The 15419-nt window shown below is 42.0% G+C and overlaps 1 protein-coding gene across 2 annotated transcripts in view; it reads right to left on the bottom strand.

Moving 5' to 3' along the window:
• Positions 1-15419, bottom strand: part of L3MBTL2 (L3MBTL histone methyl-lysine binding protein 2) — a 35919-nt gene that overhangs the window by 6452 nt on the left and 14048 nt on the right. For both annotated transcript variants that reach the window (XM_048500218.1, XM_048500219.1), the window contains exons 5-13: positions 14113-14192; positions 12689-12806; positions 11576-11710; positions 10149-10237; positions 7748-7979; positions 6808-6884; positions 3357-3461; positions 1180-1327; positions 440-522 (exon numbers count right to left, since the gene is read on the bottom strand). In XM_048500218.1, the coding sequence (XP_048356175.1) occupies positions 440-522; positions 1180-1327; positions 3357-3461; positions 6808-6884; positions 7748-7979; positions 10149-10237; positions 11576-11710; positions 12689-12806; positions 14113-14192 (1067 nt within the window). The remainder of the gene's footprint in view (positions 1-439; positions 523-1179; positions 1328-3356; positions 3462-6807; positions 6885-7747; positions 7980-10148; positions 10238-11575; positions 11711-12688; positions 12807-14112; positions 14193-15419) is intronic.

Genomic DNA, 15419 nt, shown 5'->3' with positions numbered 1-15419 from the left:
ACTATTACTGCATGGGCTGCACTTTAATTTCCTTGAACCCCTCGCTTTTCCAAACCTATCTACTCAACACTATCTAAATCCTAGGACTGTGTGTCTGCTCTGCTGCTTTGACTTTTGAGCTTACCATTTTGCCATCTCAGTAAAACTGTTAAACTTTACCTAGCTATCCTGTAGATTTCTTGAGAAAGCTGATCTCCATAAAAGTTGGCAACAAAGATTCCAAGCTTACCCGGCCTCTTGCTCTAGTAAGATCTGTCCTTGCTTGTTCCCCCACTTTGAAAGGGACAGACACCACCACTTTGGGTAACATCTTCCCTTAGGGAAAGTGCTCCAAATCCCTCCAAATTGTTCCTTTTTAATCCTTCTTTATGTGTATGATAGAATAGGTGCACCAGAGGTGTAGGGTTTTTATGAAAATATCCATCCATATGATACTCACCATATTGAATAGTCGTGTTGGTGCAGCCTTGGACTTAGTCTTTTCTAGGTAACTTGCCCAGCTGAAGGTCTTGGCATCATATCCTGGAGCAATACAAAAATTGGGCTGATAGTAGCATAAAATAGGGTGGATGAGGGAAAGCTTTCCAGAGCACTGGAAAAAACTGTGGCAAAATGTAATACAGGCATCTCTGGGGCACAGTTCAAAAAGAGGTATTACTACTGCTGATGTGTCAAGTCATGTTTGTTTTTCAAGTAGAAAAAACACTCAGCGGGAGTTAATGGTGCTGAGGAAGTTACCTAGAAAACCAAATAATTCAAGCGTCTAGACAGCGGACAAAGCTCAGCCTCCAAACCATGAAGAACAACAACTTATCTTTTCTTGCCATCAAGTGACAGCTGACTTATGGTAACTCTTGGGGAGTTTTGAAGCAAAAGACTTCAGAGGTAAACTACTTCCTGCCTCTGCATCACAACCCTGAACTTCCTTGGTGGTCTCCAACCAACCTGGGCTATCCAGAGTGATGTTAGCAGAAATAAAATGATTTTCAGGATTATGTACTTTGTTCAATTAAACCAAGCTGGCGTCAAAGAAAAAATAAACTCCACCTTTACTTCAAATTATGAGACTTTCAAGTTACTCATTTTTACCTCACTTGTCTTAGTAGGAGGGCATATGGTTCTGCTGGTTTCTGAGACAAAGCTGGAAACGTGAAGGAAAACTGTGAAGAGTTGTCTCACCTTTTGGAGGAGTCAGTTCAATGCAGTTCTTCTTACAGAAACCAGAAGGGAAAACAGAATGCAAGGAAGCATGGTAGCAGAACCAATCAGACCCATCTTCAGAGGCTGTGCCATCTATGCCAATCATCAGATACCCATCCAAGAGGACCTAAAGCAGGTTAAAGATGAGAAGCCATCATCTACGCTTTTTGCCCTGAAAGCCTCCCCTCTGAAATATTTAATGGCAGTCCCACTGGAGAACCCCCCTGCTGCCTCATTTATTCTCCTACCCAACCTTTCTACCACAGGGAAAGCCAAGGCAGGTTAATATGTAAACATGCATAGATACGCAAAGCACAGTGTAAATATCCAATAACACATTAATATGTTCCAAAAATACATAGAAGGCAGGCTTCTCAATGTCTACCAGAGGTTTCATGGTTCTAAAAAGCGTAGCCCTAGGTTCCAGTACATCTGTTTAGGGAAGGGGTTCTGTAAACAGTGGAATAATGAGGGGGGGGCATAAGGGTGCAGGAGCTCTGGGCACCTCTTGAACAGGTCATGTTGGGGGGCATGTTTGGCCGCCCACCCCTCCCTCCAGCTCCCCAAGGAGTGAGGAACTGGAGCACTGCACAGCCTGCTGCTGCCTCCTCCTTCAGTGCTCCCTGCCAGCCTCTGCCTCCTGCTGCCTTGGGCTGCCACTGCAACCACTGGCTGTGCTCTTCTGCTATGTCTGACAGCTAGCTGACCTCTGCTTGGACTTCTGCTGCCTCCACCACCATGGTCGCCCACCCGCCTACCTCTGCTGCTGCTGCCACTGGCTTCCTGCCCTTTGCTTGGGCTTCTGCTACCCACCTCTCCCTTGGGCTCGGAGAAGCCCTGCAGAGGGTTGGGCATGCAGGGGCAGCAGCAAGTTAAGACTGCTGCTGTGGGGCTCAGTGGCCAGGCAGGGGATGGGGGGCTTTATCTGCCCCCTTTGCACATTCATGGAACAGCCCAGCCAAAGCCACACTGGCTAATCTCAAGTCTCCTTCTGATGTGTCAAGAAGGATCATTTGGCTCAGGCAGCTGAACTGGCCAGAGGGAAAAGAAGTCAAGTGGGTTCACTGGCAGTAGAAGGAAGCCGCTCCAACAACCATCTGGAGCTCCTTGAACTGATTTCTGGGTGCTTCTTAAGAAAGCAATTCTGAGCAGGTCCCTTCAGAAACAAGTCCCACTGAATTCAGGAAAATGTTCTTAGGATGGTAGCTTGTGTTGGAAATGGTGCTGCCACGAATGGAGCAAGAAGATCAACAGGATCTTTGAACTTGAACGTCTCTCATGGAGCATGTCTGCAGTTAAGCGGTTTTTAACAGGCTCACCCATCCCAGTTATATAAACTGAAATACTTCAACCCTATTTCTAACAGAAATGAGGGTCAGATCCATTTATTTCTAACTCATCCACAGAATAAATTCATAGTCTAAAACCAATGTAAATCCAAACTCTTCCTTTTTAGGATGGGCTGGGATGGTTATAAATCCAATTCCTAGTTCAAAAAGCAGATCTAGTAAATTGATCGGTCAGTATATTTAATAGACATGTGAGAAACATGACAGGGAACTCCCCTGTTCTGTAACTGATTATCTGAAAATTTGCCTGCTATTTGCTATTCAGGGAATCCTGAGGATAACCTTTAAGCACCACTGTGTTTAAATAAAGTGCTATGCAGTGTGAGTGTAAGCATATTTACTTAGAAGTAAACCTTACCATGCTTAATGAGCCTTAGGGTCTAAGTGTGGTAAGGATTGCAGCTTAGATCTCTGAATGGGAAATAAATGCTGAACTTTGATAGGTTGGCTGTGTCCTTAGCTCTTTTTTTAAGGTAAACTGTTTCCAACAAGTCCATCTCCAGTCCTGATAAAAGAAGGCAATTACAATGTATGCCTGAAATGTGAGAATGTGGAGGGGTGCAATTTGTTAGGAGGTGCAATTTGAGAGCTTGCCCCAGGCACCATTTTTATTGATACGTCCCTGTCTGTAGATTCCTATTCTGTAGCTGAAATAGACAGCAGAGGATTGAATCTGAAGCAGAAGATATCTCCTGTCTTTCCATCCCAGTTCTGCCAACCCTCTAAAAGTGGACTCCCAAGTTGAAGGTTAAGTGAATGCAAGAAGACAGAGTGCCCTCTTCCAGAGCCTGGTTCCAGTCAGCATACCTTGCGAATGGTTGCCACACAAATGTTGCCCAGATTCAAAGGGTCAATAGCTTCCAGTTTCATGCCCTCTTCAAACCAACCACCTGCTGGATAGACAGCACGGACCTGGAACCAATTGTGGTCAATCATTACATTATTACACAGCATGGCTGCACAGGCAAACATGATAAACATGCCAAATGTATAATCATTAATACTGAATACTGTATTGCTATATCGAAGTCTGAATCAGGTCTTAGAAAAAAAACCAGACCTGAACTATTTTTCCACAAACTTCAGGGAAGCCCCAAGTTTGTAGAAAAATCTGATTAACACACCAAGTGCACAAACAAACAAAACCAAAACAACATTTGTACTGTAGCTATGAATGCCCACTGAAATCCAGAAGACTACATTTGGAGATCTGTGGCCATTTTGGGGGTTTGCTAGACAACCACAACAATATTGTCAAATCTTCCAAGCCATTTCTTTGTCAGTCAAAATGGGGGGTGGGGAGGAATGGTAAAGGAAGATGGAAAGAAAGAAAAAACAGAGAATAAGCTGAGGGAAAATAACAGAACAAAAGGCAATAGGGTGGATTGGAGAGAAGAAACAGGGAGAGGTTGCCAGGAGAGAGAAAAAGGTAAAAGTGTAGAAAAGGGAAGGCGAAGGGTGGAAGGAAAGGAGAGAGAGGGAGGGAGAAGAAAAGCCAGTTCTTAATTTCTATCACATTCCAGTTTTTCTGCCTCATTGGAGGAGGGTAAAGATTACTCTTTCTAAGCACACTACCTACTTTGCTACATCTCATCTTCTCTCCGTCCAAGTATAGGATGGGACCTCCCTTTCCAACCACAGACCGCTCTGCACATGCCTTTGGAACAAATATTTGTTCGTCTCTTTGCAGTCTTTTGCACAGATTTGGGAATGTGCTGGAGGATCTAAGTGAATTAATATCCCTTTAAAGCTACTGGAAAGGAGTTGTGGCGCAGGAGTAAAATATGCCCTGCACGTGCATAAAGGTTCAACCCCTGACATCTTCAGTTAAAAGAGTCTCAGACAGAAGTAACAGGAAATATTTTTCTCTGTCAGAGAGAGTTGCCACCACTTAGAGTTGCCTGACCAGCAATGGGGCTTTCCTGAAAAGCTCATGGATTCAAATTTTTTCCAGAAAAAAATTCTATGTCCAAAAATACAGTGTCACATTTTAACATATTAAACAAAATTTGAGAAATACCGTAAATACTCATGTATCAGTCAACCCGCATATAAGTCGAGGCACCTAATTTTATCACAAAAAAACTGGGAAAACTTATTGACTCGCGTATAAGTCGAGGGTGGGAAATGAAGCAGCTACTGGTAAATTTCAAAAATAAAAATAGATACCAATAAAATTACATTAATTGAGGCATGAGTAGGTTAAATGTTTTTGAATGTTTATTTCAAAGAAAAACAGTAAACTAGCTGTGTAAGCCCTGATTCTCCCTTTAAATCCACTCAGAAAAGGGGGGGGGGTGATTTAAAGGGAGAATCTGGGGAAAATTTGAGGGTGCCTGTCAGGGGAGGAATGTTTATGTTAGCAGTACCAACATTTCAGAGTATCTTTAGGAGACCCTCCTGATGATATCACCCAGGTTTGGTGAAGTTTGGTTCAAAGGGTCCAAAGTTATGGACCCTCAAAATGTAGCTCTATCTACTATTAGCTTCCATTGTAACAGTGAGGGATGGGAGCACCCACTTGGGGGATCCATAACTTTGGATCCCCAGAACCAAACATCACCAAACCTGGCTGGTATCAGAAAGAGATTATCCTGATGATATCACCCAGGTTTAGTGAAGTTTAGTTCAAAGGGTCCAAAGTTCTCACAATACTAGAACCAGGGGGCATACATTGAAAATGCTGGGGGGAAGAATTAGAACTAATAAAAGGAAACACTTCTTCACGAAACGTGTGATTGGTGTTTGGAATATGCTGCCACAGGAGGTGGTGATGGCCACTAACCTGGATAGCTTTAAAAGGGGCTTGGACAGATTTATGGAGGAGAAGTCGATCTCTGGCTACCAATCTTGATCCTCCTTGATCTGAGATTGCAAATGCCTTAACCGACCAGGTGATCGGGAGCAATGGCAGAAGGCCATTGCGTTCACATCCTACATGTGAGCTCCCAAAGGCACCTGGTGGGCCACTGCGAGTAGCAGAGAGCTGGACTAGATGGACTTTGGTCTGATCCAGCTGGCTTGTTCTTATGTTCTTAATGGACCCTCAAAATATAGCCCCATCTACTATTAGCTCCCATTGGAAACAATGGGGGATGGGGCACCACCTTTGGGGATCCATAACTTTAGACTCCCTGAACCAAACTTCACCAAACCTGGCTGGTATCATCAGGAGTGTCACATGATGATACCCTGAAATTTTGGTGCTGCTAGCCTAAAAACTGTGCCCCCTGGCGGCCAACAAAGTAAAAACCCTAAAATATTTTTTAAAATACACCTCACTCACATATAAGTTGAGGGGGGATTTTTCAGCACAAAAAATGTGCTGAAAAATTCAACTTATTTGTGAGTATATATGGTATCATGTTTTATTTCCCAATAATAACACTCCAACTGACATACTTAATTAGGGGGAAAATCAAAAGTAGTTTAAATGTTCAAAGAAATTCCAAGTTTTGGTGGAAATTTATTTTAGTGGAATAATAAATTTGTAGGCAACAGACAGCAGACATCAAATTCCACTGCAAATTTAAGGGGGGGGGGGGAAATCCCCAAAGCACTGCAAACTGTTCATACTAATTTTAGCATACCCAAAGAACTATACCTGATATGCCCTGGACATGGTTGGACATTTATCTGTTTCAACATGGAAGTCACTGGGGCACTTCAGTTTTGTCACTCTGTGGCATCAGTTGTCAGTTCCACATAAGGCTGACAATTACAAAATTGCTTGCATTATGTGGCAGATCAATAACAATTTAACTTGTCTTCATTTGACCTGAACAGGCATTCAGGAGAATTTGTAACTTTATCCTTTAATTTGGATTATTATACACATTTGTGGCTTTATTTCCTCTCCTATTTACCTCAGATCAATAAAATATTCCTGTTCTCTCACACACAGATCCTAGGAACAACCATCTGAGAAACATTAGAACTCTGAAACTGCCAATCTTGTTTAATATTGTGTTGGCAAGGCCATCACATTCATTATTATTAATTTCATAAATCAATGAATCATTTGAAATGGAAAATTTTCTGCAGAAAAATAAAACACCAGGAAATTCCCCGCCCCACTTCTCTGATGTGCTATAAGGTAGCTTCCTACGTTGTCACTATTATGTCTTCAAGGGCAAGACATAGAATCCAACCATTCTATCAAATGCAACCCCAAGAACAGTACAGAGTTGTTCCCGCTCCTCCTCCTCCATCACTGGGCAGCAGTGGAAACAAGAACAGGAAGAAGATGCTCTCCTACCTTCTTGAAAAGATAAGGAACAGCATCACAGTAGATCTTCCGGAAGGTCGGGTGGTTCGCCATGTCATTAAACTTTTCTTCCAGAAAAGACATAATATGGGAAGAGAGAGAGAGAACTAAGGCATCTAGAATGACCTAGTCATCTTTAACGAGGAAAATTAAACTTAATTTGAGATATTAGGAACTCAGTCCCAGCTTAATTCTTTATTCTCCCTGCAACAACCAGAAATCCCAAATAAAACTTATCAAGCAGCAAGAGGGGTAACAACAGGTCCTGCAATCCATGTGTTCAACTGCATCACCTGAGAAGTTCAGGGACATGAGCTGAAACTGATGTTGGTGTCCTTAATGAACATATATGTGTTAAGGGTACACAGTTTTGCACTCCCTGTTGTAAGAAATGCAGAATGTGCTGCCTCCCTCAGAACACAGAGGGGTGTCAACTGCTGCTTCTTCCTCACGTCCTTGTGCTACCATCAGAATCTCAGAGTGAGGACGAGCCAGATATAATTCTAATGTAAAAATCAGTGTTGCTCAAATTTCCTTGCTGGCACTGAATATCGTGCTGGAGTCAGGCAGGTAAGGTTCTTGCAGTAGAAAACACACATTATTCTTGATACAGTGCAGTGGAAGCTAAAGTAGACTGGAAAGGCACCTGAATTAAGAAAGGTGAACACAAAGCAACATGAATGTCTCTCCCCACCTCTGTTTATCTCAATGATCTCTCCTCCACTTACAAGCATAAAGGAGTCAGATTGTAGGAGTGGGGGGCCAGTATGAATTTTAACTCCTTCAAACATATGAAGAGTACATGAACGCAAGATCCACCAGCAACCAGCCACTGCAGCTTCAGCAGCAGACAGACCACTGCTCTGGACAAGAATATGATCTCCCAACCGGCCCCCCTACCACTAAATACACTGGACATAAGAACTCTCACCTGATTTCTTCATGCTATGACCAACCCTTCGAGACCAACCCACAGGGTGGATGAGAGGACTCCACATGTGACACCAGAAATCATCATCGCTGTCCCCATCCTCATAAAGGAGCCTCAGCCTACCACCAATCACCGTGTCTACTACTGCCATACGAGTCCGGGAAACACAGGTTTTGTCCACCACTTCCACTCTCATGCCTTGACGGAAAGCATACTTCATATTCTCAGTCATCTGTGTAAAAAAAAAGTCAAACATTTTGGTGCCAGTTACATCCCATAACACAATTGCTAAGTATCGTGATGAATTATAATATTTTTATTGTCCTTTCCCCCTGAGCATTGTACACGACATATGTTGAGCTGTAGTTTGTAGTCAACATTCCAGAACCAAAGTTAGATTTGTTCAACCAAGATTCCATATGAAGATTCATATCAATGCACTGACAGAAGCAGCCATAGCTAGGCTAACATACTTGGCTATGAACTGGGAAATCCTCAATTTAAATATCACTTAACACATGAACTCTGGCCACCCATTCCCAGCCTTCTGATTTGGATACCTAGGAGAATTGTCATGGACCTACGTAGGAGAATGTCATGGACAGGGTGTGTATGTGTCTGACTGCTTTTGCCAACCTTCATCCAGTGGGAGGCTCCAACTTCTTCACTTTTGCTATTTCTGAGTGCCCTGTGCCCGACAAATACCATTTCAAGGGGCATTTCAGACTTTTTTTTGCCCCCTTTTGTCTGCAGAAACCTTCTGGTGGATCTACAGAACCCTACCCATAGTACTACCTGAGTTCATGTAGCTATTGTAAGGATTACTATGAGCCTGACACTAAAACACATGCTATAGAAAACATTGCAAAATAGAAACTCTCAGCCAGATCCTATCTACACTTCCTCAAAGTAAGCCAATAGATTCCCAGTGGGACTCACACCCAAGTAAGAATGCATAGCACAGCAGTCCAAACTTCAGCATCTGATCCTGAAACAAAACTGTCCACTGAACCTCCAACAAGGAAAAGGTGTTTTGACCTGTACTGCTCAATAACCCACTGATAAAGTAACACAGAAAAGAGAAAGGCGACAGACTTAAACAGCAAGCATTCATCTTGTAGCCATTAGTCAGACTTTCCACCACTACAACGAGCAAGTGACCCATACTGCCAGCTATTCCAAATCAACATTGCACACATTTCACATGAAAGCCCAAACCCATACATCTCTTCCTTAATTCGCCATCTCGTTATTCAAGATGAAGAAAAGTGTTAGCCCAGAATGCTTTCTAAAACATGCCAGCAGAGGGAGCATCTCCAACGGATACTTTCAAGCTGAAGAATGGAGTTTGCATCGCACCAGCCAAGACAGATTCATCAGCTTACATTATGCTATATTTATTCCACGCCAGAGCAGTTTTTGATCACATGGGGCAAGGTTTTTGATGATGTGAAGCATGCCTTTATTTTCCAAAGAATACCTCTACACTGACCACAGCAGGTATAGCTGTGGTCAGGATACAGCACACCTGATGAGTTTCAACAGCTTCTCTCCATTCCAACCGGGTCATTTAAGGCCAGGAACTAAGTCAGGGTGGTTTAGTGGTTAGCATTTTAGACTAGAAACTGGGAGACCCAAGTTCAAATTCCTACTCTGCCACGGAAAGTCGCTGGATGATCTTGGGCTAGTCACACTCTCTCTCAGTCTAACCTACCTCACAGGGTTGTGAGATTCAAATAAAAGAGAGAAGAGTAATGTAAGCAGCTCTGTGTCCCTAACTGCGTTTACATGAAGCAGACGAAAGGACAGCTGTTCTGAACTGTCAATGCAAGAGCAGAAAAGGTGGGAGACTGGACTGCCTCTCACCTCTTCTGAACTCCTCTAACTTTCTACTAGTCCTGCTCTCACCAGCTGCCTTAGAAACCTCAGACTGTGCATCTGGAATTGACTCCTATGCCTGGGAGGGGAGACCTGAGATCATCAGATGCTACAACCTCTCTGCATTGTCTGAAGTGGGGAGCGGGGAGTGTTGCAAAATAACAGCATACGGAGGACAGGATTGTGATCAGAATCTCCGGAATGTGTCAACTGATTCCACATTTCCTGTATCTCCCACTAGTCATCCACACATGTCAAGGGAATTAATTAAGAGAATAAAATGGCTATATATTTCAGCACTTCTGACTGCTGCCTGGTTCCGCACTGCATAGCCCTTCAACTCATATTGATCCTTGCTGGAATGCACAGATGGCTAAAGTCTAGTCAAGCTGAAGACCATCACCTGCACCCCACAAAGATGGACATGAAGCAAGGAGGAGGGCTAAGAAAAAGGACACTGCCAGGGAGTTCTGCAGAACCCCATCAGGAGATCAAGAACAGGGACAAATGCAGAGAGAGTTACCTTTATGTGGAAATCTGCTGGGATGGTCCTGGCTCCTACAAGCTTCTTCATAAGGTAATCTCTCCAGTTTGTGTACTTGGAGCGGATAGCTGCACAAAGGAGACAAAAAAGCAACCCAAAAAGCATGCTTTTAACATCTGAAAGAACATGAAGGATTCAACACTGGAAGCTTCCCTACTTCTATCAGTATATTCAAAGGCTTCTTTAAGTTTGTGCACACCAAACACAAGTTTTAAAGCAGGGGTCTCCAACCTATGGCCCTCCAGATGTTCATGGACTAGAATTCCTATCAGCTATGTCAATTGGCCATGCTGGCAGAGGCTGATGGGAATTGCAGTCCATTAACATCTGGAGGGCCATCGGTTGGAGACCCTTGCTTTATAGGTTTAAAGGCTACCTAGAAGGATGGAGCCTGACATCTCCTAGAGAAAGAAAAATTCACAGTTGGGAGAGGGAGGGTCACAGCTGAAACCTGCTGGTCTGGCACCTACCATATAATATCTGTTAATGCAGCCATACATAGAACAAGGCAACAGTATCTGATCTTGGATAATGAGGGGACTCATTCTTGCTATAACCAGACCAAGTTCTGGACGAGATTCACCCAATTCTGCAAGTGCAATAAACTATGCAAGGTATTTCTTGTTTCTATAAAGTTAGTTTCAAATTGTATTTGCCATAAAGAAGAACATCTGACCCAACCACCAAAAGTTCCATTTAATCAACTGGTGATTTCTGAGACTGCAGAAGGCACTGCATGCTGAAGGACAGCAAAGGACCAAAAAGGAACACTGAGATCAAGGGCACAAGGGACGGATGTCAAAAAAGCTACGTAAGAAAGCTCCCCAATGATATAATCATCACAGAAAATCATATATCCTTTAGTTACCTGCCTTGTGTGGCTCTGAGAAGGCACAGTTATAGGAAAGGTATTGCAAAAATGGAAATCAGTTAGTTAAGTGAATATGAGACAGAAGAAAAATAAACAGCCTTCATTAAAAGTCCAAAAAATAAGAGAGTCTGGCTGTGTTTCCAGAGGCATGATGCCAAGATAATGCCACGCTAGCAGTGTGTACCTAGATACCCATCTCTCCTTACCTTGAATGATTCAAATAAGAATGTAGAAACCCTCCCCAATTTACAAGCACATATGCCTGGGGCAGAGTTGCTCTTCAACTTAGTAGGAAAGTTCCCAGAGGGCTAATGATGCCCATAAACCATCCAAGCCAAACTCCAAAGATGTCACAGGGACAATTTAGCAATCCACCCAATTCTTATTTATGTGAATGTGCTTTGTTTATTCCAAAGTGCAGAATCTGGGATTTAAAATCACCACATCCTAGGCATATGATCTAACTTCAGGAAATACAGAACAGATGTTTTAACTGTCAGGAATCCCCATAGCTGGGTGCGATTCAGGTACTTACTCTGGGGTGGAACCAGGATTTTGCTGTTGATAGCACACCAGCCAATAGGGTGAATGTCCATTGTGCCCAAGTTGACCCAGAAGTCATGGCTGGAATCACTTTCAAAGCCTTCATAACGTAGTAGCACCTTGTAGCCTGCCATGATTGATTTAGGGAAGGGAGAAGAAAGAAAGCAAAACAAATTATTAAATTTTAAATACTGTTGCCTGCCTTCCTTGACAACCACAGCAATATTCAGCACTTGTTCAACCACTCTATGTGGAACATTTTCCACCCTCTACAATATTTCCCATTGAACAATACACAGTCATTCAAAACTATTCTTCACAAGAGATGTGGGCTGATCTCAACACCTGTATAACACTGTAATCACCTTCTCAAATATATGGAAACAGCTCCATCAGCACTCTTAGTATCTGAACACAGTTTGTACTGCCTTCTGGAAGAAGAGCCACCATACTGAGGAAACTGCCACCACTGATGTCTCCTCTCTATGTTCCACAAGATCTTAACTGACCACTGTTTCAGGAACAGAGTACATACTTCACATGTACAATGCCCCAGGAAAGGCCACAGTGAGCTTCGGACAGCTAGAGTAGCCAACATTAGGAGAAAGGCACACATGATCTGAGAGCATACGACAACTTCATAATTCCATCCACTCAGCAGTCAAGGATGAAAGACTAGTATAGGGAATTCTTGTATCTAGAGGAAGTGGTGGTTGCCTCACAGACACGCAATTTATATTCTTCAGAACCTCATATTTTGTAATTCCTGAAGAAATTACTTGCACTGAGGTTGAACCCATCGGCAGATTAGTCTAACCTGACCCTAACTACATTTTAATGTTTGGGTGGGGTAAGTGCAAGGGGTTTTCATTTATGTTTGCTATGATCTGTCTAGACTACCAAAAGGCAGAGCATGAATGTGAGGTGCTAGATTGTTTGCTATAAGTTTAACTATCCATTGGGCACCTATTTGTTTGGGATATTACAGCTGTAGTTCCTCTTGGACTAGATGATCCTGGTGGTCTTTTGCAACTCTGAAATTAATAAACAAACATGAATAATACATATCCCCAGTCTTTTCTGTTGCCCTCCTGAAGAGACCCACCTGCGGTCTTAACCACAGAAGCAATCCAGTATACACGACTAGGAAGAACCGCATCACTGTTTAGCACTTCCACCTTCATCCCTTTCATCACATCCTCCCACTGTTCATAAAGGGGCACCTGAAAGATTTAGGGTGGAGGAGTAAAAAGAGGTAAGGAACAAATATGCAGGGTGGTGTATCTCAACACAACAGAGAACTTTAGGATGCATTCTCCAAATCTGAATATGCAGTGTGGTTGCTTGTACGTAGCTTTCATTTTCAAATACGTCATTGATTTTTTCGAACTCTCATGACTACCTTCAAGGCAGGATAAGGGGGGGGGGGGAACCTTGCAAAAAGCTTAGAAATCAATGGGAGTCCAGGATGGACAGTTCTCACAGCCAAAGAAACAAAAGAATGAAACATTACAGTTCAGGTTAAAAACATATATTTCTTATTACTTGCTATTATTATTTGCTATTATTGCTATTTGCGATGTTAAGGCTGTTTGCTCAAATCTTTAGTTGATTTTGGAGACAATGATTTTAAGAGAATGATTACACAATTTATGCTATTGTTTTACTGGAAGTGGGATAGTGATATATGAAAGAATCAAATGCCTTGAGAGGTTATTTAAAACAAAATATCTGGACACGAGGCAAATAGTTTTCCATAAAAAGTACACTTTCTACTCAAAACCATATGACTTCATGTTTTTAATTAACTCTTCATATTTTACGCTGGTTGTTGCTAAGTTGATTTGAAATCCATCTCCAGGGTGTTTAGCATTTCACTGCAGATAAACCAGCATTTATTATAGTCTTAATTTTTTAAGATAGGTCTTGTTCGTTGAAATCCATTTATACCTACTGTCTGTCATCCAACACTACAACACTAAGCAGACCCATACCCACTCAGCTACAATAGTGTATTATCAAGTTCGCTGAATCTATTGTAGGGGTGGCCAACCTATGGTGCTCCAGATGTTCATGCACAACAATTCCCATCAGTCCCTGCTGATCAGCCAATTGGCCATGCTGGCAGGGGCTGATGGGAATTGTAGTGCATGAACATCTGGAGCACCATAAGTTGGCCATCCCGATCTATTGGATCTAATCCACTGAAGAGGATGTTCCACACAGAGAATGTGGCAGCTTTCCCTTCCCCACAAAAAAATGACCTAAAAGCTCTTATTTTCCTTCTAACATTTCCTCAATGGTTTTTCTTAAGCTATAAGAATACATTTTAATTTTGATATTTATATTTCACTTTTCCCCCCAATGGGGACTCAAAGTTTTCAACATCATTCTCCCTTCTTCTATTTTACCTTCACAACAACCCTGCAAGATAGATTAGGGTGAGAGACTGTGACTGCCCCAAGATCACCCAGTGAGCTTCATAACGTCTTGTAGAGAAATCATGGAAAGCAAACAGGGAGTGCTCACGTGTTTAAAACTGCTGACAGGTGTGGCCTTGCATCCATGTTCCTGTAGGTACATTCCCCAGTCAAATCCTACGACGAGAGCTAAAAGAGGATATGAGACCATCATAGTCAACTATAGTACTGAAGGATTAAGGTTAACCAACACCAGCAGATACAATTACTACAGCTAAATGACTCATATTACTACACTGAAAAGATACAAGCCCACCTTTGGTAAATCAATGAATTGAGGACCTTAGAATTCTATTAATATTTGGATTAATGGCATATAAATAATTGACAATTGCATAAGGACTTATCTTTAGATACCTGGAAACCTTTTATAGAAAATTATATGTAAATCTGCCACTACTGTTTTATTGTTGTCTCTATGTATATCTTTTTTTCTGTTTTCTTTTTGACTATTTAGTTACTGGATTTTGAGGGGTTTTCTCCTTTTTTAAATACAGAAATTAAAAAAGAAAACTATATTTCATTGGAGGGGCATTGGATGGGACAGGCCCATGATTTTAATAACAGCAACCATTCAACTTACACAGAGGTCTTTATCCCATAAAAAGAAACAGCAGATAAACTTCTGGTATTCCAAAAAGCAAAATAAAAGGGTTTGTCACATGCAGAAGCTACATATATATATATCCATATTTTAAGACCAACATCGACATAACAGGGGCAATTCCAGAAGGAAGAAACCAAAATTCTTCCATATAAATTCTTCCAACCGTTAAGCATTGCGAAGACACCAACATTAACTCAGTATTATGCACAATCAGTTTCCCTGCTTTTACTAGGTCTTCCTAACCAGTTTCAAGCCTTAATGAAAAAGTAAATCTGGCTAGTCCTAACCAGTTATTATAGGTGACCATTCAATTCTGGATTGCAGTTAAGATTTGAGAGTGGGGGAGAATCTACATTACGTCTGCATCTGTCCCAAGATGTTCTCACATAAAAATATGCTAAACATTACTATAATGGCCAGTTATTCACAATGCAGAATCCTAACAGATAATTTAGCATATTCCCAAGATTATGCACATGATCTTATATCAAACAGAAAGACCCAAAACAAACAAGGAAAAAATCCCAAACAAATTGTTTTCTTTATTAGGTATCTGAACCAGGAAGATGCACAGAAATGATAGAGGAAGAGAGATGGTTGAGTCATGCAGCCTTTAAAATAAAGCTCGCAATTAAGGATCAGAATAGGATAGCAAGGTGGGATTTATTCTGCAGTCATATTCCCACCCACCCCCATCATGATGACACAGCAACCATTTCATCTTCTTAGTAAGTTGGAATGTGGTGCCA

The sequence above is a fragment of the Sphaerodactylus townsendi genome, linkage group LG06 (assembly GCF_021028975.2).
Source record: "Sphaerodactylus townsendi isolate TG3544 linkage group LG06, MPM_Stown_v2.3, whole genome shotgun sequence".
NCBI lineage: Eukaryota > Metazoa > Chordata > Lepidosauria > Squamata > Sphaerodactylidae > Sphaerodactylus > Sphaerodactylus townsendi.
The sequence above is the reverse complement of the archived record's forward strand: the minus strand, read 5'-3'. Positions and strand labels throughout refer to the sequence as shown.